Genomic DNA, 20,733 nt, shown 5'->3' on the forward strand with positions numbered 1-20,733 from the left:
GAGTGCCTGGTGGCTGGGCCTACAGCATGGGTGCTCACCACCCTCAAGGGGAGTTCAAAGGGTCTGGTGCACTGTGTTCAGGCCAGTGAACAGGGGTAAATGCCCATATGGATTGACAGTCTGCTATGGTACTTAACTCTTGGAATGTGGAGTACTACCTCTCTGGTGGGAAAGCTTGAGCAGGAGGTTGAGCAATACCAACTACTATTTGGTACTGCCAAGAAGACTGGATACTCTGTAACTGCTGTTTGTTGTGTATGTACAACAAACAGCAGTTACAGAGTATCCAGCCTTCTTGGAGACTCTTCAAGTGTAATTCTGGAAAAGGTTCCTGCTAAAGACTCCTTAGATCTACTGAGGGACTTCAAAGCTCAAGTGGGCAATGGTGGAGAAGCTTGGATAAGAGTAATTGGGAGAAATGGCCATCTGATCTGAATCAGAGTGGTGTTTTGTTGTTGGATGTCTGTGGCTGTCATGGACAGTACATATCGAACACCTTGTTGGAGCACACGGGTGTTCATACCCCGTAGTACCACAACATCCTTGGTCAAAGATCGATGATCAATTTTGTAATCCTGTCAGTCATCAGACCTGCAACCAGCTGTCTTGCTGGTGAGTGGGCTCAGATGGCGGAGCAAGCCACTGAGCAGACCTGGAAGCCTAAATGCATGGTGAGGGTTTTCTGGGAATGTTTGGTGGAAGAGCCGGTCCAGACGGCCTTCAACTCACACCTCTGAAGAAACTTTTCTTAGGCTGGGAACATGAAAGTGGCGTGGTCTGTGTTCAATGTCTCCAAGAGGGTGCTTGTGGTCAGGGAAGCCATCAAGCTGAAGAAAGAGGCTTTTTGTATCTGGTTGGCACAGAGGTTTTCAGAATCAGCTGGCAGGTATTGGCAGATCAGAAGGACTGCAGCCTCAGTGGTGGCTGAGGCAAAGACTCTGGTGTGGAAGGAGTTTGGAGAGACCTTGGAGAATGGCTTTCTATCAGCCTCAAAGCAGTTCTGGCAAACTGTCAGGAGACTCAGGCAAGGCAGACAGTTCTTGGCCCAGGCTGTGTTTAGCAAGGGAGGAGAGTTCCTAAACCGGACTGAGGATATCGTCAGGTGGTGGAAACAACACTTTGAGGATCTCCTCATCCCTAATGACATGTCCTCCATTGAGGAGGCAGGGATGGATAACTCAGGCAGATCTGGTGCCATCACCCTAGTGGAAGTCACCAAGGTAGTCAAAAAAACTCCTCGGGGGCAAGTCACCATTGGTGGACAAGATTTGTGGTAAGATGCTGAAGTCTGTAGATTCTGTTGGGTTGCCATGCTGACACTTATACAATATTGCATTGAAGTCGGGGACAGCACCTCTGGATCAGCAAACTGGGGTGGTGGTCCAGAATTTAAAAAAAGGGGACTGGAGAGTGTGTTCCAATTATAGAGTAATCACATTACTCAGCCTCTCCAGGAAAGTCAATGCCAGGGTACTAGAGAGGAGATTTCAAGCATTAATTGAACCTCAGATTCAGGAGAAGCAATTTCACACACACAATAAAAGTATTTTAAAAAGACTGTTGCACTTTCTTCCCTTTATTATTAGCTGGCACATGCATAATAGCAGCTGGAAATAAGGCAAAAGCTGAATATCTGATTAACACTCATTGATTTATTGTTGCAGTAACTACACAATTATTCACTTAATTAATGTGATAAATGTGAAAATCATACTTCATCAAAGTAATCATGAGTTGTAGCCATTTATTATAAACTCTATTCATTAAAAGCCCAACAAAGATCAGCCATGGTTAAGTACTTACCGTCCTCTTGGCTCTGCGCCGCTCCGCCCTCCGTCTGATCTTCTCCTGCTCACTAAGAGCCTCCTCTCCATTTACTGCATCCTAAACACACACAGGTGCACACTGTACTTTCCACTTTTACAATGTCATCAATGCCCTGTCAGTGTGACACCATTTGTTTACCTGTGACAGAGTGCTGTCCTGACTTAGGTCAGGGCATGCAGCACCGTAGTCCATTGGTTCCTGTTCCTGCTGGACAGCGGGGCCTGTTGGAAAATAACCAGCATATCAGCTCCTGAAGATCTGGTTATATCTTCCAACTGTTGTGCAAATCTTTGTGGACCAGACATATTGCATGTGGAAACTAAGTGCTGGTCCACTCGTGTTTGTTTACTGAGGAAAGAAATATTTAATTTGTTTATCCAAACCATGTTTGGATAAACAAATTCAGAATGAGGTTCTGGTGCAAAAATTTTATTTCTCAACTCAACCATTTTTCTCAGTTCTCTATTACCATTTACAATTAGGTCCATAGGTATTTGGACCATGACATTTTGTCTATTTATTTAATAATTTTGCCTCTGTATGCAGCTCAAGTCCTGCAAGTGCCTACTAGCAAACTGTAGCAGAAATTTCACATCTTAAGAAAATCCTTCTCTGTGCCACTCCACCAGGAAGCTGTATAAGAGATGATGCAACAAATGCTGTGCAATGCAGTTTCTCTGATCAGTCACAGAAGCCGACAAACACTTCAGAGCTGTGATAGGTGTCTTGGTGACTTCCCTCACCGGTCTCCTCTTTGCACAGTCTCTCAATTTTTGAGCACTGCCTACTTTAGTCAAATTTACCATCCTCTTTGTATTCCTTAATGATTGATACAAATTGCAAATGAAGTCCATAAGACACTCCTAGACTGCAGATATACCAGACAAACCCTCCATAATGTCACCCATAGGTTTTCTGAAGAACAGGTTTGAAGCTCAAATGAGGTATCATCATGATTTCCGTAAAGAAAACTGAATGTAAAAGTGTTGTGATAGTAGCCCTTATATTTGGTTTTTCCAATTACTTATGGCCTCTGAAAATGGAGGACTGTGGATAAAAATGACTTTAATCCTTAAATGGATAATGCAATATTTTTATTAAACCCCTTGAATTAAAACTGAAAGTCTACTCTGAAAGCACATTGTGACTGTTTCATTTCCACTCCACTATGTCAATGTACAGCAGGAAAACTACAACAACTGCGTTCTTGTCCAACTAATCAAGTACCTGACTGAAAACCAAACTGCTGTGTTCTTTGATAACCAAAACATCAAACACTAAATTACACTGGGCGGATACAGGAAAGATGACATAGGGCTTTCTTACAAAAATCCGGTCCAGAAAGCTCAACAAATGCACATGGCACAGAACACTGGTGTGTTCCACTTTGGCCCTAAAAAGCTAAAAGGGATGTTTACGCTGTAATATTTTCCAGCTTAACAGCTCTTATTGCACACCAAAAGAAAACCTCACGCTTTTCTGTGTGATGAAGTGAAATTTCTCAGAAACCTTCTTAAAAAATGTCTCAGAAAACAGCCCCTGCCCTGAATGTGGTATGTGTGAAAGGAAGTGTACACATCAACCTACAAACCTGCAGCTGAATTTTTTTTTTTTTTTTTTTGCTCAATAATGGTACAACAAAAAGAGAAACTAAAGAAGACTCAATGTGGCATCAGATTTCCATCCGCTGAGCAAAGACTTCCTGAGCAATAACACAGTCATCCCATGACACCAACTTGTGTTGTAGGACAATGTGACTGCAGCAATTCTTTATTAATCATTCAACTAATCAAGAAAAGGATGCCAAATAGAGTCCGACATCTGTTTCTTCCAATGTTTTTTTTCCTTTCTTACAGTGTACTGTGGTTAGTTTTGGATTTGGGCTGTTCATCCACAAAAAAAAAAAAAGTGATATGTGCTGTACATCTCGTCTATATGGCCAACATTTTGTCTAGAAATGACATATTTTCCAAGGGAGTGGATGCAGATTCACTTCCCAACGTCCACCTTTCTTGATTCCACACCATAATCAACATTTCTGACTGTGCATATGAAACACACTGACAATATTATTCCAGGACACAAAATGCCACCATCTAATCCTGAGGCGGTCTCCCTCCACCCATGTAAATTCCAGTAATTCCTTGCAACTATGAAACTGTGGAATGACTGGCTTTGGTTAAAAATGTTCCCAATCTAAATCCCTAAAGAATCAGCATTTGTAACAGTATAAAAAAATGGGATTGGTTTTAGTAAATCATCCATGTCTGACTCACGACTCAAATATCACTCACTCACCTTCAACGGTTTACTCCAACAGGGTCATGACTATGGCCATCAGTCATGGGGCCTTAAGTGGGGTACACCCTGGACAGGACGACAGTCTGCCACAGGGCAACACATAGACAAACAAACACATTCACACCTGCATGCACACATACGGACAAGTTAAAGTTTCCAGTCCACCTAACCTACATGTCTTTAGATGTGGGAGGAAACCAGAGCACCCGGAGAGAACCCATGCAATCACGGGGAGAACATGCAAACTCCACACAGAAAGGCCACAGGTGGGAATCGATTCCATGACCTTCTTGCTGCAAGGCAACAGTGCTAAGCACTAAGCCACCGTGCTGACCGACTCAAATATCAAAACAAACACAAAAAATTAATCTATAAAATTAAATCTATAAAGATCTAACTACAAAGATCTTCCAAGAAATTAAAGCGGTCGTCACACATAGCAAGAATGTGCCGGAAGCATGACTGATAAGACAAATATTGCCATAATCCGGTGCAGTTTGGAGGAAAAGAGGCGTGGTCTGCAGTGTCGGAGCACAGACAGACTGCCACGTCCACACCTGTCAGATTGCATCCAGAGCGCATATAGATGACACAGACTGCTGTCAGATGGCCATAAAAGATGCTGCAGACTGCCTGATCTCCAAATGTCTGGATGGCAGACTGGAGCGCTGTGTTCCTCCGCACACACGCGTGGGGCTGTAATTACCACTCAGCCATGTGTGTACACATAACTAGGGCTGCAACAACGAATCGATAAAATCGATAAAATTCGATTACGACAGGCGTTGGCAACACTTTGCGTCATCAATGTGTTGTGTCGAGCGATTATGGTGTCAGAAGCGACCAGTGCACAGAGCAGATCAGACGCTGTTTCGTAGAAGAACTACACGCTTAGAATATGGCAGAAGCAAGTAGACAGAAGAAAGTCAAGACTTCAAAAGTGTGGCAGCACTTTACATTAACGCAAAGACGTTTGTTAACTGCAACATTTGCAAGTCGGACCTCGAATGGCACGGGAGTACGGCGGTAATGATGCATCTCAAACGAAAGCATGTCAGAGTCATCAATGAGGAAGGGGAGAGCTCAGTGTCTGGGCAAGTTAACAAATCTTTATTTTTGTTTAAGCAGTCGTAACGTCTCAGTATGACAAGTCAGGCAGTGATATGAAGCTAGTCAGGTTCAGGCTGTCTGCGCGTCTCCCAGAGCAGTGACGGTGAGGGGCAGAGAGTGAGAGAAAAAGAAAACAGTAACAGCACCGACAGTTTTTTATTAATGTTGTCAAAGTCCGACCATCGACATTAACGCTTGTCCGATTGTCCGGGACAAGTGTAAAATGTGATCAGACAAGTAATAGCTCTAAATTGTTGTCCGACCGGACAAGTGCCATTTTTTTTTTTTTTTTTGGTTTAAAGTTTTCAAATAATGTTCTGTTGTTAAATAAAGTGATAGAAGGAGAGAAAAATTGTTTCCCTGGCACATTTTTAAAAAATTCCCCGCTAATCTGATTAATCGTGTTGAAACCCCATCAGATTAATCGATGATCCAAATAATCATTTGTTGCAGCCCTACACACAATGCTGCATGGGCCACTAAGCGCACGCACGTGCACACGCCTGCCACTGGGCAGTTTTGCTCCAAAGTTTGCTGGCAGTTGGGCCATGCAGTCCCTCAGACAGAGCGCCTGTCCCGGCTTCATGTCCACATCAGCACTGTGAAATGCTCCTGGACCTCTGTTGGAGGTGAGATTCATGTTTATTAATGTTGTAACAGCCTGGCACAAGTTCCATGTTATATCTCCTACAGAGTTAGAAGGTGAACAATTATTACAGAGTGAGGCCAAGGGAAGGAATGGACAAATATCTGTACTGTAAGGTCTATTGTGGATATAACAGCCTGTTCAGAGTTGCGGTGGCGTGTGCACATTAGTGCATGGTGCTTTTGGTTTGATAGCCGCTGTTCACGTTCACTGTACATGATAATAATTCATAATTATTATCGTGATGAAGCGTGCCACATACATTTCAACCATTCCTTTGTGCTTCGGGGGGGTGGACATTATTATATGTGGCACGTGCACGTCGTACTGGCAGGCATAATGTGCCAGATCTATCTCGAGGTATGCGCTCAAATCATTTTGGATCCCATTTTGCAGTCATCAGAATATGTAAATTGCGGTTAGATGGTCCTCAGATAACACATGGACCACGATCGGATAGGTGTCCCATCTCGACCGCGCCCGGAGAGTTTTGAACATGTGCATCACACTCAGGACCGCTGGCTGATTTTGATCAACTGCGTTGACTTCCGCAGATGGCTGTCAGAATGTTTTGGAACTGACAGCCTCAACACTGCATTTAATCTATTATTAGACTCTATTGGCTTTGCTCAAAAAGTAAATGAGTCCACCCACCACTTTAATCATATCTTAGATCTTGTTCTGACTTATGGTATGGAAATAGAAGACTTAACAGTATTCCCTGAAAACTCCCTTCTGTCTGATCATTTCTTAATAACATTTACATTTACTCTGATGGACTACCCAGCAGTAGGGAATAAGTTTCATTACACTAGAAGTCTTTCAGAAAGCGCTGTAACTAGGTTTAAGGATATGATTCCTTCTTTATGTTCTCTAATGCCATATAACAACACAGTGCAGAGTAGCTACCTAAACTCTGTAAGGGAGATAGAGTATCTCGTCAATAGTTTTACATCCTCATTGAAGACAACTTTGGATGCTGTAACTCCTCTGAAAAAGAGAGCTTTAAATCAGAAGTGTCTGACTCCGTGGTATAACTCACAAACTCGTAGCTTAAAGCAGATAACCCGTAAGTTGGAGAGGAAATGGCGTCTCACTAATTTAGAAGATCTTCACTTAGCCTGGAAAAAGAGTCTGTTGCGCTATAAAAAAGCCCTCCGTAAAGCTAGGACATCTTTCTACTCATCACTAATTGAAGAAAATAAGAACAACCCCAGGTTTCTTTTCAGCACTGTAGCCAGGCTGACAAAGAGTCAGAGCTCTATTGAGCTGAGTATTCCATTAACTTTAACTAGTAATGACTTCATGACTTTCTTTGCTAACAAAATTTTAACTATTAGAGAAAAAATTACTCATAACCATCCCAAAGACGTATCGTTATCTTTGGCTGCTTTCAGTGATGCCGGTATTTGGTTAGACTCTTTCTCTCCGATTGTTCTGTCTGAGTTATTTTCATTAGTTACTTCATCCAAACCATCAACATGTTTATTAGACCCCATTCCTACCAGGCTGCTCAAGGAAGCCCTACCATTATTTAATGCTTCGATCTTAAATATGATCAATCTATCTTTGTTAGTTGGCTATGTACCACAGGCTTTTAAGGTGGCAGTAATTAAACCATTACTTAAAAAGCCATCACTTGACCCAGCTATCTTAGCTAATTATAGGCCAATCTCCAACCTTCCTTTTCTCTCAAAAATTCTTGAAAGGGTAGTTGTAAAACAGCTAACTGATCATCTGCAGAGGAATGGTCTATTTGAAGAGTTTCAGTCAGGTTTTAGAATTCATCATAGTACAGAAACAGCATTAGTGAAGGTTACAAATGATCTTCTTATGGCCTCGGACAGTGGACTCATCTCTGTGCTTGTTCTGTTAGACCTCAGTGCTGCTTTTGATACTGTTGACCATAAAATTTTATTACAGAGATTAGAGCATGCCATAGGTATTAAAGGCACTGCGCTGCGGTGGTTTGAATCATATTTGTCTAATAGATTACAATTTGTTCATGTAAATGGGGAATCTTCTTCACAGACTAAAGTTAATTATGGAGTTCCACAAGGTTCTGTGCTAGGACCAATTTATTCACTTTATATATGCTTCCCTTAGGCAGTATTATTAGACGGTATTGCTTAAATTTTCATTGTTACGCAGATGATACCCAGCTTTATCTATCCATGAAGCCAGAGGACACACACCAATTAGCTAAACTGCAGGATTGTCTTACAGACATAAAGACATGGATGACCTCTAATTTCCTGCTTTTAAACTCAGATAAAACTGAAGTTATTGTACTTGGCCCCACAAAGCTTAGAAACATGGTGTCTAACCAGATCCTTACTCTGGATGGCATTACCCTGACCTCTAGTAATACTGTGAGAAATCTTGGAGTCATTTTTGATCAGGATATGTCATTCAAAGCGCATATTAAACAAATATGTAGGACTGCTTTTTTGCATTTGCGCAATATCTCTAAAATCAGAAAGGTCTTGTCTCAGAGTGATGCTGAAAAACTAATTCATGCATTTATTTCCTCTAGGCTGGACTATTGTAATTCATTATTATCAGGTTGTCCTAAAAGTTCCCTAAAAAGCCTTCAGTTAATTCAAAATGCTGCAGCTAGAGTACTGACGGGGACTAGAAGGAGAGAGCATATCTCACCCATATTGGCCTCTCTTCATTGGCTTCCTGTTAATTCTAGAATAGAATTTAAAATTCTTCTTCTTACTTATAAGGTTTTGAATAATCAGGTCCCATCTTATCTTAGGGACCTCGTAGTACCATATCACCCCAATAGAGCGCTTCGCTCTCAGACTGCAGGCTTACTTGTAGTTCCTAGGGTTTGTAAGAGTAGAATGGGAGGCAGAGCCTTCAGCTTTCAGGCTCCTCTCCTGTGGAACCAGCTCCCAATTCAGATCAGGAAGACAGACACCCTCTCTACATTTAAGATTAGGCTTAAAACTTTCCTTTTTGCTAAAGTTTATAGTTAGGGCTGGATCAGGTGACCCTGAACCATCCCTTAGTTATGCTGCTATAGACGTAGACTGCTGGGGGGTTCCCATGATGCACTGTTTCTTTCTCTTTTTGCTCTGTATGCACCACTCTGCATTTAATCATTAGTGATCGATCTCTGCTCCCCTCCACAGCATGTCTTTTTCCTGGTTCTCTCCCTCAGCCCCAACCAGTCCCAGCAGAAGACTGCCCCTCCCTGAGCCTGGTTCTGCTGGAGGTTTCTTCCTGTTAAAAGGGAGTTTTTCCTTCCCACTGTAGCCAAGTGCTTGCTCACAGGGGGTCGTTTTGACCGTTGGGGTTTTACATAATTATTGTATGGCCTTGCCTTACAATATAAAGCGCCTTGGGGCAACTGTTTGTTGTGATTTGGCGCTATATAAAAAAATTGATTGATTGATTGATTGATTGAAAGCTGACACCTTTTGAATGTGCGCCAATTCATAATTCCGACGCCACTCTGCGTGAGTTCAGCTGTGTGTGTGACGGGGGTATAACAATGCACAGCCAATAGCAAGAAAGGCTCTGTGTTTCTCCCCTTGCAGGAAAATACCCACATCAGCATTGAGTTGGAAGGTGAGCTCATGCCAAAGGAATGTAAAATTCAATAGTGCATCATCACATACAACTTCAACCAATAGCTATAGTTAACCAGCTACATGCATGCTTTTCTTTGACATCTTCAAAGCTGTTCTGCAAGCAACACAAATACCCTCATGAAAGGCATCACAAAAGCAAAACTAACACAATATACGATGAGTGATTTGTTTAGCAAATAAAAAAGATTTGCACACTGCCACATCCGTAAAGGTATGGATGTAGGCTACATGCATTGGACACTGTTGTTCTGACACAATGTATACAATATTGTAGAATATGCTTTAGTCATACAGTAATGTTGATTAATGCAAAGAAAAAGTTAAGAATTTTGACAAGTCTGTTCTGTGACATGTCTCAGCCTAAAATTAATATGTAACATTCTGAAAAGGGGAGATTTAAAGATTAAAAAAATAACACACAAGTTTCTTTTGTTGAACAAATGCCAGAAAATAATGAAAAATGGCCATCACATAACACGATTCTGAAAAAAATTAATGAAGAAGATATCATGCCAAGCTCAGTGTTTCCCCTCAGAATGCTATCTTTATTACGATGTCATACAAACACATATGAAGAGATGTTTTCTATGTTTTCTTACATGTCAAATTCATTCAAACCACAATTACATTGATAAAATGTACAACAAATGGTGCAATGGCCTTTTTCAATGTTACAACCACAATTCCAATGAAGTTGCAACGTTGTGTAAAATGTAATTAAAGACAGAATACAATGATTTGCAAATCTTCTTCAAACCATATTCAACTGAATACACCACAAAGACAAGATGTTAAATGTTCAAACTGATAAACTTTATTGTTTTTGTGGAAATATTTGCTCATTTTACATTGAGTGTTGTTAAAAGGAAAGATGATGTAACACAGTGGTAAACATACCACTGTCCCAGCTTTTTTGAAACGTGTTGCAGGCATCCATTTCAAAATGAGCAAATATTTGCACAAAAATAATAAAGTTCATCAGTTTGAACATTAAATATCTTGTCTTTGTGGTGTATCCAATTGAATATAGGTTGAAGAGGATTTGCAAATCATTGTATTCTGTTTTTAATTACATTTTACACAACGTCGCAACTTCATTGGAATTGGGGTTGTACAACGCAAGATGGCTAGAAGCCAACTATCATGTGGTACATTGCACGAAAAACAAAATATGCAAATCAAATAAATATTCACATGCCCCAGAAGTAAACATGTCATGCAGCAACAGTATTGAGTCTCTCAGGCTTTCACTTTGGATTAACTTGCCTCCCCCCCGATTACATAAATAAACACTTGATAAATAAATCTCATTTGAATATTGCTGTATATCAAGCAGATCTGATGTACTTACAATTTATCGTACATTTTATCAATGTAATTGTGGTTGGAATGGATTCAGCATGTAAGAACACAACTGAAAAGTTGTGTTCTTGTGTGCCATATAGGGCAGGGGTGGTGCGGAAGGTTTTCAGTTCAAACCCCAATTCTGCCACATTTCTCCATGTAATGTGGAGTTGCCTCAGGAAGGACATCGGCATAAAACTTGGTGCAATGGAGATCCACCTTGGATCGAGTGAAAACAAGGGAGCAGCCAGAGGGACTTACTGTGTGACATATAAGAGTAAAAAAATAACTTATTGCAACGATATTACAAAACGGCATGCAACCATCTTAGATTTTGCTATTTATTATCCTCAGGGGAAAAAATGAGCATGGCATGATATCCATGTAATTTTTTAATTAAATAATCAAACAATGTTTGTTCAAAATTTGGTGCTTTTACCAAATCAACAGGCAGATCCACTTTGTATTTGCTGTGGCAACCCCAAGTGAAAACATGGGAGCAGCCAAAGGTATTCACTTTTTTACTAGAAGAAATCATTGTTTCTTTCATGCAATTGTTGACTTTTCATGTTATCACAATACACATTAAAAAAAAACAATGGAGTCTCTCAGGGGTCCATAATTCCTTGTGAGCAGAGAACAGTTCCCGTTTCAGTCTGCATTCACTTAGCTGTGAACAGATGCATGAATATCTGTCTTTTAAAACCTTCCCAAAGCAGCGCAGGTGTTCAGAATTTTTGCTGTGTGCAGTTAGAGTGGAAAAAAACAAGTTACATATAGTTAGAGTTACAAGAAGTTAAGTTGGACTCAACTAAATTCATAGAGTTAATTCATAAAGTCTGCTGACACCCATAAATCTGCTAGTGATCTTTTTTTTTTCATATAATGGTCTTTCGACACTTAAATTTTACGTTAAAATAATGTTCATTATTATTTTAACTTGAGTTAACAGCCGTCAATACCATCTTTGAGGGTCCCATAATCCCCTGTACACTTGGGAGTGGTTCTGGTACTGTTGGAAGGTTGTAAATAACAACCATGGCGTCACCGGTCATCACACACACAAGGAAAAGAAATGCAACCCAACATGAAGTGCCATCACCAAAGGCATTCAAACCAAATTTTACTGTATATACACTCACCAGCCACTTCATTAAGTACACCTTGGTAGTACCGGGTTTGACCCCTTTTTTCTTTCAGATGTTGTGTGGGCCGCTGAAGAGGAGGTACTGCTGGCTCACCACCACCGGATGGCGCCCTGCTTGGAGTGCGGGCTTCAAGCACAAGAGGGCGCCAGAACCACTGGGAGTGACAACCGTCAATCATCCTCAACACCAGCTGTCACTCATTCATCTCATCATCATCATCACCATAAAGGCCGGGCGGCGACTCCACCTCCTCGCCGAGAAATCTCCTACGATTCAAGGTAAAGCTCTTGCTGTACTTATTTGCGAATAATAATCTGATCTGTTTTGCAGCTGTTTTTCCTGGTGGTATTCCTTATCTGGAATTTTTGGTGTTTTGGTGTGACTGCGACGACTTCGCCTCACATCCCAAAACCAATAAGTGGTAAACCGGAGCTGCACGTGTGTATGATTGGAGGTGGAGGTTCTCCCTCCAAGAAGAATCAGTAATCAAGGTTGCTGGGTGTGAGGATTCACACTCACCACCTTCTGTTTCTGTCTGCCAGCAGTACCAGGGCCGACAACGGAGGACAGAGACCACCTGGGGACTCAGGGCTTGGCGGCTTCGGTGTTCTTCAGGCCGTTGGTGGTAGAAGCGGTGTGGGTCCCGGCTCTTCGTTCATCCGAGGTCTCCTATCTTCGAGCCTGCCCGCAGTCCTCTTGTGTATGATTGGCAGTACCTTTGTTTATATTACGTTGTGTTCTTGTGCAACATTAAATTGTTACTCCTTCCCTTATCCATTGTCCGTTCATTAGCGCCCCCTGTTGTGGGTCCGTGTTACGACACCTTCCCAACAGGATTTCTCGGCCATTCGTCATGGATCCCGAGGGGCGTCAACCACAGCTTGAACAGCCAATGGGAGAACAGGGAGCGCAGGCGTCAGCAGGAGGCGTGGTAAGTGATCTGCAGCAAATCCTTACCGCTTTCGCTGCTCAGTTACAGCTGGTAACTGAGCAAAATGCAAGCCTCAATCAGAGGATGGAGGCTCTCACCGCCAGAGTGGAAGCACGCGAGTCAAGCGTCGCTGCAGTGTCTCCTCCTGCTGGCCCGGGGCCTAATGTAGATGTTCCACTGGCCGTTCAACTACCCCCCCCACCGTCCCCTGAAGCTTACATAAGTCCTCCTGAACCGTACGGAGGCTGTGTGGAAACGTGCGCAGACTTCTTGGTGCAGTGTTCGCTCGTTTTTGCACAGCGTCCAGTCATGTACGCAGCAGACGCCACCCGGGTGGCTTATGTAATTAATCTGCTTCGAGGTGAGGCACGCGCTTGGGCTACAGCGCTCTGGGAACAGCAGTCATGGCTTCTGACGTCATACGCTGGGTTTATACGGGAATTCAAACAGGTGTTTGATCATCCCAACAGAGGCGAGACCGCCTCGACCGTGCTGCTGTCACTGAGACAGGGGCGTCGGAGCGCGGCCGATTACGCTGTCGACTTCCGCATCGCGGCTGCGAGGTCGGGTTGGAATGACGTTGCGCTCTGCGCCGCCTTCATAAGCGGACTGTCTCCAGTACTGAAGGAGCATTTACTGGCTAAGGACGAACCGCAGACTTTCGACGGGCTTGTCACTCTGGTTATACGCTTAGACAACCGCTTGAATGAACACCGTCGGGAGCAGGCCGGGGGGCGTGGCCGGGCACAAGCCGTCCCTCTCTCTTCCGGGTCTGACGGGGGTGACGTCGCCCTCACGCTCCATTGCCGGTGGGCTCCGTGTGGCAACAGCTCCCCCTGCTGACGAAGCTATGGACACGAGCAGGGCTAAAGTGAGATCAGATATCAAACAAAGGAGACTGGCCCGCGGGGAATGTTTTTACTGTGGCTCATGTGAGCACCTGTTAAAAGACTGCCCCAAACGGTCAAACACCAACGCCCGTCCTTAGAAACTGGGCTAAGGGTGGGCCATAACATGTGCACGGGAAGTTCCCGCAAATCAGCACGAATCCCAGTGGTAATCCTGAGTGGGGATTTAACCCTTCACGCCCCAGCACTGGTGGACACGGGGTCCGAAGGGAATCTGTTGGATAGCAGATGGGCAAAGGAAGTGGGGCTCCCTCTAGTGGCTCTGCCTTCGCCCTTGAAGGTACGGGCACTAGATGGCACTCTACTCCCGCTAATCACACACCGGACCCAGCCTGTGACCTTGGTTGTGTCTGGGAATCACCGGGAGGAGATAGTGTTTTACGTGACACCTTCTACCTCCCGAGTGATTTTGGGTTTTCCTTGGATGGTGAAGCACAATCCCCGGATCGATTGGCCGTCTGGGGTCGTGGTGCAGTGGAGCGAAACCTGCCACCGGGAGTGTTTAGGATCCTCGGTTCCCCCCGGAATTACGGCTAAGGAGGAGGTTAAAACCCCTCCCAATCTGACGGCGGTGCCAGGGGAGTACCATGATCTGGCTGACGTCTTCAGCAAAGATCTGGCGCTCGCCCTTCCACCGCACCGACCGTACGATTGTGCCATCGATTTGGTTCCGGGCAGTGAGTTCCCGTCCAGTAGGCTGTACAATCTCTCACGTCCGGAACGCAAATCAATGGAAACCTACATCCGGGACTCCTTGGCCGCCGGGTTGATCCGGAACTCCACCTCCCCGATGGGTGCTGGTTTCTTTTTTGTGGGCAAGAAAGACGGCGGACTTCGTCCATGCATCGATTACAGGGGATTGAACGAGATCACGGTTCGCAATCGATACCCATTGCCCCTCTTGGATTCGGTGTTCACACCCCTGCATGGAGCCAAAATATTCACCAAACTCGATCTTAGGAATGCGTACCATCTAGTTCGGATCCGGAAGGGAGATGAATGGAAGACGGCATTTAACACCCCGTTAGGTCATTTTGAGTACCTGGTCATGCCGTTCGGCCTCACTAACGCCCCCGCGACGTTCCAAGCCTTGGTTAATGACGTCTTGCGGGACTTCCTGCACCGGTTTGTCTTCGTGTATCTGGATGATATACTCATCTTTTCCCCGGATCCTGAGACCCATGTCCGACATGTACGTCAGGTCCTACAGCGGTTGTTAGAAAACCGGCTGTTTGTGAAGGGCGAGAAGTGTGAGTTTCACCGCACTTCTCTGTCCTTCTTGGGGTTTATCATCTCCTCCAACTCCGTCGCCCCGGATCCGGCCAAGGTTGCGGCGGTGAGGGATTGGCCCCAACCAAAGAGCCGTAGGAAGCTGCAACAGTTCCTCGGCTTCGCAAACTTCTACAGGAGGTTCATTAAGGGTTACAGTCAGGTTGTTAGCCCCCTGACCGCCCTGACCTCCACTAAAGTCCCATTCACCTGGTCGGACCGGTGCGAGGCCGCGTTTAGGGAGTTGAAACGCCGGTTTTCATCTGCTCCAGTTCTGGTGCAGCCTGATCCTACTCGCCAGTTTGTAGTAGAGGTGGACGCCTCAGACTCAGGAATAGGAGCCGTGCTGTCCCAGAGCGGGGAGTCCGATAAGGTTCTCCATCCTTGTGCCTACTATTCCCGCAGGTTGACCCCCGCTGAACGGAATTATGACGTGGGCAATCGAGAACTCCTCGCGGTGAAGGAGGCTCTAGAAGAGTGGAGACACCTGTTGGAGGGGGCTACGGGGCCTTTCACGGTTTTTACGGACCACCGGAACCTGGAGTACATCCGGACCGCCAAGCGGCTGAACCCCAGGCAAGCCCGCTGGTCCCTGTTCTTCGTGCGCTTTGACTTCCGGATCACCTACCGCCCCGGGACCAAGAATCAACGATCCGATGCATTGTCCCGGGTGCACGAAGAGGAAGCCAAGGCCGGGTTGTCGGACCCCATCGACACCATCCTTCCCGAGTCCACTGTCGTGGCTACCCTCACCTGGGACGTGGAGGAGATCGTCCGGGAGGCCCAGGCAAAGAACCCGGACCCGGGAGACGGTCCGAAGAACAGACTCTACGTCCCACCAGAGGCTAGGGCTGCCGTCTTGGACTTCTGCCACGGATCCAAGCTCTCCTGTCATCCTGGAGTGCGTAGGACCGTGGCAGTGGTCCAGCAGCGCTTCTGGTGGGCGTCACTGGAAGCCGACGTCCGGGACTACGTCCAGGCCTGCACCACCTGTGCCAGGGGCAAGGCGGACCATCGCAAGACCAGGGGTCTCCTCCAACCCCTGCCTGTGCCTCATCGCCCCTGGTCCCACATCGGTCTGGACTTCGTCACGGGCCTCCCGCCGTCCCAGGGCAACACCGCCATACTAACGATAGTGGACCGGTTCTCCAAGGCGGCCCACTTCGTGGCCCTCCCGAAGCTCCCAACGGCCCAGGAGACGGCAGACCTCCTGGTCCACCACGTCGTGCGTCTGCATGGGATACCGTCGGACATCGTCTCGGATCGTGGTCCCCAGTTTTCCTCGCAGGTCTGGAGGAGTTTTTGTAAGGAACTGGGGGCCACCGTGCGTCTCTCGTCCGGGTACCACCCACAGACGAACGGCCAGGCAGAGCGGGCGAACCAAGAACTTGAACAGGCTCTTCGTTGTGTCACCTCCGCTCACCCGGCGGCCTGGAGTAACCATCTGGCCTGGATCGAGTACGCTCACAACAGCCAAGTATCCTCTGCCACCGGCCTCTCCCCCTTTGAAGCGTGTCTGGGCTACCAGCCACCGTTGTTCCCACTTGTGGAGGGAGAGGTCGGGGTACCCTCGGTCCAGGCCCACCTGCGGAGGTGCCGCCGGGTGTGGCGGGCCGCCCGCTCTGCCCTGTTGCAGGCCCGGACGAGGGCCAAGGCCCATGCAGATCGCCGGCGTTCCCCGGCCCCTACATACCAACCAGGGCAGGAGGTGTGGCTATCCACCAAAGATATCCCGCTCCAGGTGACATCCCACAAACTCAAGGACCGCTTCATCGGGCCGTTCCCCATCGCCAAGATCCTCAGTCCGGCCGCAGTGAAGCTAACTCTCCCGGCTTCACTGCGGATCCATCCGGTTTTTCATGTTTCCAAACTCAAGCCATACCACACCTCGCCGCTCTGCACCCCCGGACCCGACCCACCTCCTGCCCGGATCATCGACGGGGAGCCGGCATGGACCGTTCGTCGGCTCCTGGACGTCCGTCGGATGGGTCGGGGCTTTCAGTACTTGGTGGACTGGGAGGGTTACGGACCCGAAGAACGCTCCTGGGTGAAGAGGAGCTTCATCCTGGACCCGGCCCTTCTGGTCGATTTCTACCACCGACACCCGGACAAGCCTGGTCGGGCGCCAGGAGGCGCCCGTTGAGGGGGGGGTCCTGTTGTGTGGGCCGCTGAAGAGGAGGTACTGCTGGCTCACCACCACCGGATGGCGCCCTGCTTGGAGTGCGGGCTTCAAGCACAAGAGGGCGCCAGAACCACTGGGAGTGACAACCGTCAATCATCCTCAACACCAGCTGTCACTCATTCATCTCATCATCATCATCACCATAAAGGCCGGGCGGCGACTCCACCTCCTCGCCGAGAAATCTCCTACGAGTCAAGGTAAAGCTCTTGCTGTACTTATTTGCGAATAATAATCTGATCTGTTTTGCAGCTGTTTTTCCTGGTGGTATTCCTTATCTGGAATTTTTGGTGTTTTGGTGTGACTGCGACGACTTCGCCTCACATCCCAAAACCAATAAGTGGTAAACCGGAGCTGCACGTGTGTATGATTGGAGGTGGAGGTTCTCCCTCCAAGAAGAATCAGTAATCAAGGTTGCTGGGTGTGAGGATTCACACTCACCACCTTCTGTTTCTGTCTGCCAGCAGTACCAGGGCCGACAACGGAGGACAGAGACCACCTGGGGACTCAGGGCTTGGCGGCTTCGGTGTTCTTCAGGCCGTTGGTGGTAGAAGCGGTTTGGGTCCCGGCTCTTCGTTCATCCGAGGTCTCCTATCTTCGAGCCTGCCCGCAGTCCTCTTGTGTATGATTGACAGTACCTTTGTTTATATTACGTTGTGTTCTTGTGCAACATTAAATTGTTACTCCTTCCCTTATCCATTGTCCGTTCATTAGCGCCCCCTGTTGTGGGTCCGTGTTACGACACCTTCCCAACATCAGAGCTTCCTTAATTCTTCATGGCATAGATTCAACAAGGTTTTGGAAATATTCCTCAGAGATGTTGGTCCATATTGACATGATAGCATCACACAGTCACCCCTTCAACCAGTCTACCCATTCTCTGACATCTTCAAGGCATTTTCATCCACACAGCTGCAGCTCACTGGGCATTTTCTCTTTTTTTGGACCATTCTCTGTAAACCCTAGAGATGGTTGTGTGTGAAAATCCCAGTAGATCAGCAGTTTTTGAAATACTCAAACCAGCCTGTATGGCACCAACAACTATGCCACATTCAAAGTCACTTAAATCCCCTTTCTTCTCCATTCTGATGCTCTGTTTAGACTTCAGCAAGTCATCTTTAACACGTCCAGATGCCTAAATGCATTGAGTTGCTGCCATGTCACTGGCTGATTAGTCATTTGTGTTAACAAGCAATTAAACAAGTGTATCTAATAAAGTGGTCGGTGAGTGGATAAAAATTCTTTCAAATGCCAGGATGAATTACACCTAGGTTATGTGCCGTTGAGATTCCCATTCCAAAAGGCCCTTAATTTCCCAATAACCATGAGGAAACAATGAATCTCTGTGTGACACCGTGTTAGCACTCGACTGGAACCACTCCATGTGTGCAAAGGATTATGGAACTCTGAATTCATCTAGACAGTAACGACCAGAACTATTCAAAACACACGTTGTACTATGCAAACCTGAAAGACTCCATACGATTTGATACAGGCCGCACGATACGATACATGATGTATTGCTCCACCATAGACCTTGGAAAAACACCAGATCTTCACATCAGAGAATAGAACCAGAAAATTGTGGGTATGATCCATATATGGGCAGATGCTGACTTTAACCCAGCGCTCTCTGGTGGCCATTTCTGGCCGATGAAACCATCACCAAACTTAGTACAAATGCATGTAATTTGGTCACTTTTCAAAGGGGTCATACTCGTCAATAATGTCAATTTAATGTACAAGGGTACATTTCAGGTCAGCTTGATGTATAAATCTCATCGTTGGCTGTTAGAAGCAAGCTAGAGACAAAACCAAACCAGATGACTTCAATAGACACGCATAGACGAGTGTGTTTTCACTGGGCGACCAGATGCATAAATAAGAATTCTTGCCTTCAGATTCGCCACTTCATCGGATGTGACGTGTACCCGCGTCCTCCCATACAGAACATTGGGTGTGATGGATAGTTCTGTTCAACAAATTGAGAGACTGTTGATCATATCTGCTGTCCATCAATTCCTGTTGATTAATCATTTCGAATACAGTCTGTGACATAAAACCAATTAACAATAATAAAAACAAAGACGTATCTGATCTTATGTAGAAATGTTGTTGTGGGTGATATAGGCCTTTTGTCCTGTCTAACAGGCATGATCATCTAACACAAAATACAATGTACTTTACATGAATATTCTAAGAAAATATGCGTGCTCATGTTTATTAGTTTGTTCCATGGTTCCTTTTTAAAGCGTGTTTTAGCTACTCTGACGTTAACACAGCTACGTAAACTTGGATTTGGCACAAGAAGGGTGTAACTGGCGAGAAGGGAACTTTCATTGTTTCATTTGAACTTCACGACAAAAGGGAAACTTATCACTTAGAACGCCGAACAAAACCCACGTCAGATGATACCCACGGTTACACTTTCACACCCGTTTTATCTCCACGGCATCAATTTAACTTGCGGTTGAACTTTTCAAAAAAAAAGTGGGACGATTCTTACCGCTCCCGAGTCCCAACAGTCTGCATATATCTCTGGTGAATTTCATGAGCGCAACCATCCAGCATTATCGTCTCAAATATCCACCAAAATTCTCAAAAAGTCGGAATATCGCAGCAAACACGTTTGTTTCAAAGACAAAGTAGTCGTTATCAGATCTATGGGAATCTCTGTGGTTTCGTCTAGTGATGATACTTTTGGTACCGGAGCTTCGAAACGTGTGTCATGTAAAGGAGGGTGGTTTCCGCTGAAGCCAAGTGTCGACACCTGTGTCGGTTGGAACCTGAGGCGTCATCGCGTGGGAGCAAAACCATAAAATTCACCATACTTTTTTTGTATAGTTTTTTTTATTGTATTGTTGTTGTTGTTTTAGTTTTACCAGCGGATGTACGTGCATGTGAATTAAATTCAACATCTTAAAATGGGAAACGATTTATCTGTGGAGTCGCCGAGCGCCATTTTACCACTCCCTTTGTGTGCTGAATATGTCGTGTCTTTAGCACACAAAATCATGTGAAATTCTTTCAAATTTCACAAAACGGATAAAATTTTGCTTCGACTGAAATCCAAGCATTATACTGTATTTTTATTTTTGAAAGGTGTTATAAAATTACAGCTCATTTTAATGAAGACAACATATTTACCTTGGGGAAATTATAATTCATAATCCATTTTTTAGTGTGAAATGTATACATATGTAAGCAATGTACATGTCAAAACATAAAAATTTGACATAAAACGTTAAAACATAAGAACCACATCTTAGAGATGGTTATAATTAGAAGCACACATCGAGCCTTAATTAAACTTAAAGTTAAAATGACAGTCAAATTGAGGTGGTATAGTATCTATCATAGTTGTTCTTAAAAGCATTAACATCAGGTGAGAGGACTATGTGTTCAGGAAGGCTGTTCCATAGACATACAACTCTATTAGTAAAACTAAACTTTCTAACGTTGAGA

The 20,733-nt window shown here is 45.3% G+C and overlaps 1 protein-coding gene across 2 annotated transcripts in view; it reads right to left on the reverse strand.

The window, feature by feature from the left end:
* Positions 1-19,978, reverse strand: part of LOC117523628 (hsp70-Hsp90 organizing protein-like) — a 34,819-nt gene extending 14,841 nt beyond the window's left edge. For both annotated transcript variants that reach the window (XM_034185201.1, XM_034185200.1), the window contains exons 1-3: positions 19,775-19,978; positions 1,966-2,048; positions 1,804-1,884 (exon numbers count right to left, since the gene is read on the reverse strand). In XM_034185201.1, coding sequence (XP_034041092.1) covers positions 1,804-1,884; positions 1,966-2,048; positions 19,775-19,832 — 222 coding nt within the window. In that variant the 5' untranslated portion in view covers positions 19,833-19,978. The remainder of the gene's footprint in view (positions 1-1,803; positions 1,885-1,965; positions 2,049-19,774) is intronic.
* Positions 19,979-20,733: the final 755 nt, after the last annotated feature.

The sequence above is a fragment of the Thalassophryne amazonica genome, chromosome 13, assembly GCF_902500255.1.
Source record: "Thalassophryne amazonica chromosome 13, fThaAma1.1, whole genome shotgun sequence".
Classification (NCBI taxonomy): Eukaryota; Metazoa; Chordata; class Actinopteri; order Batrachoidiformes; family Batrachoididae; genus Thalassophryne; species Thalassophryne amazonica.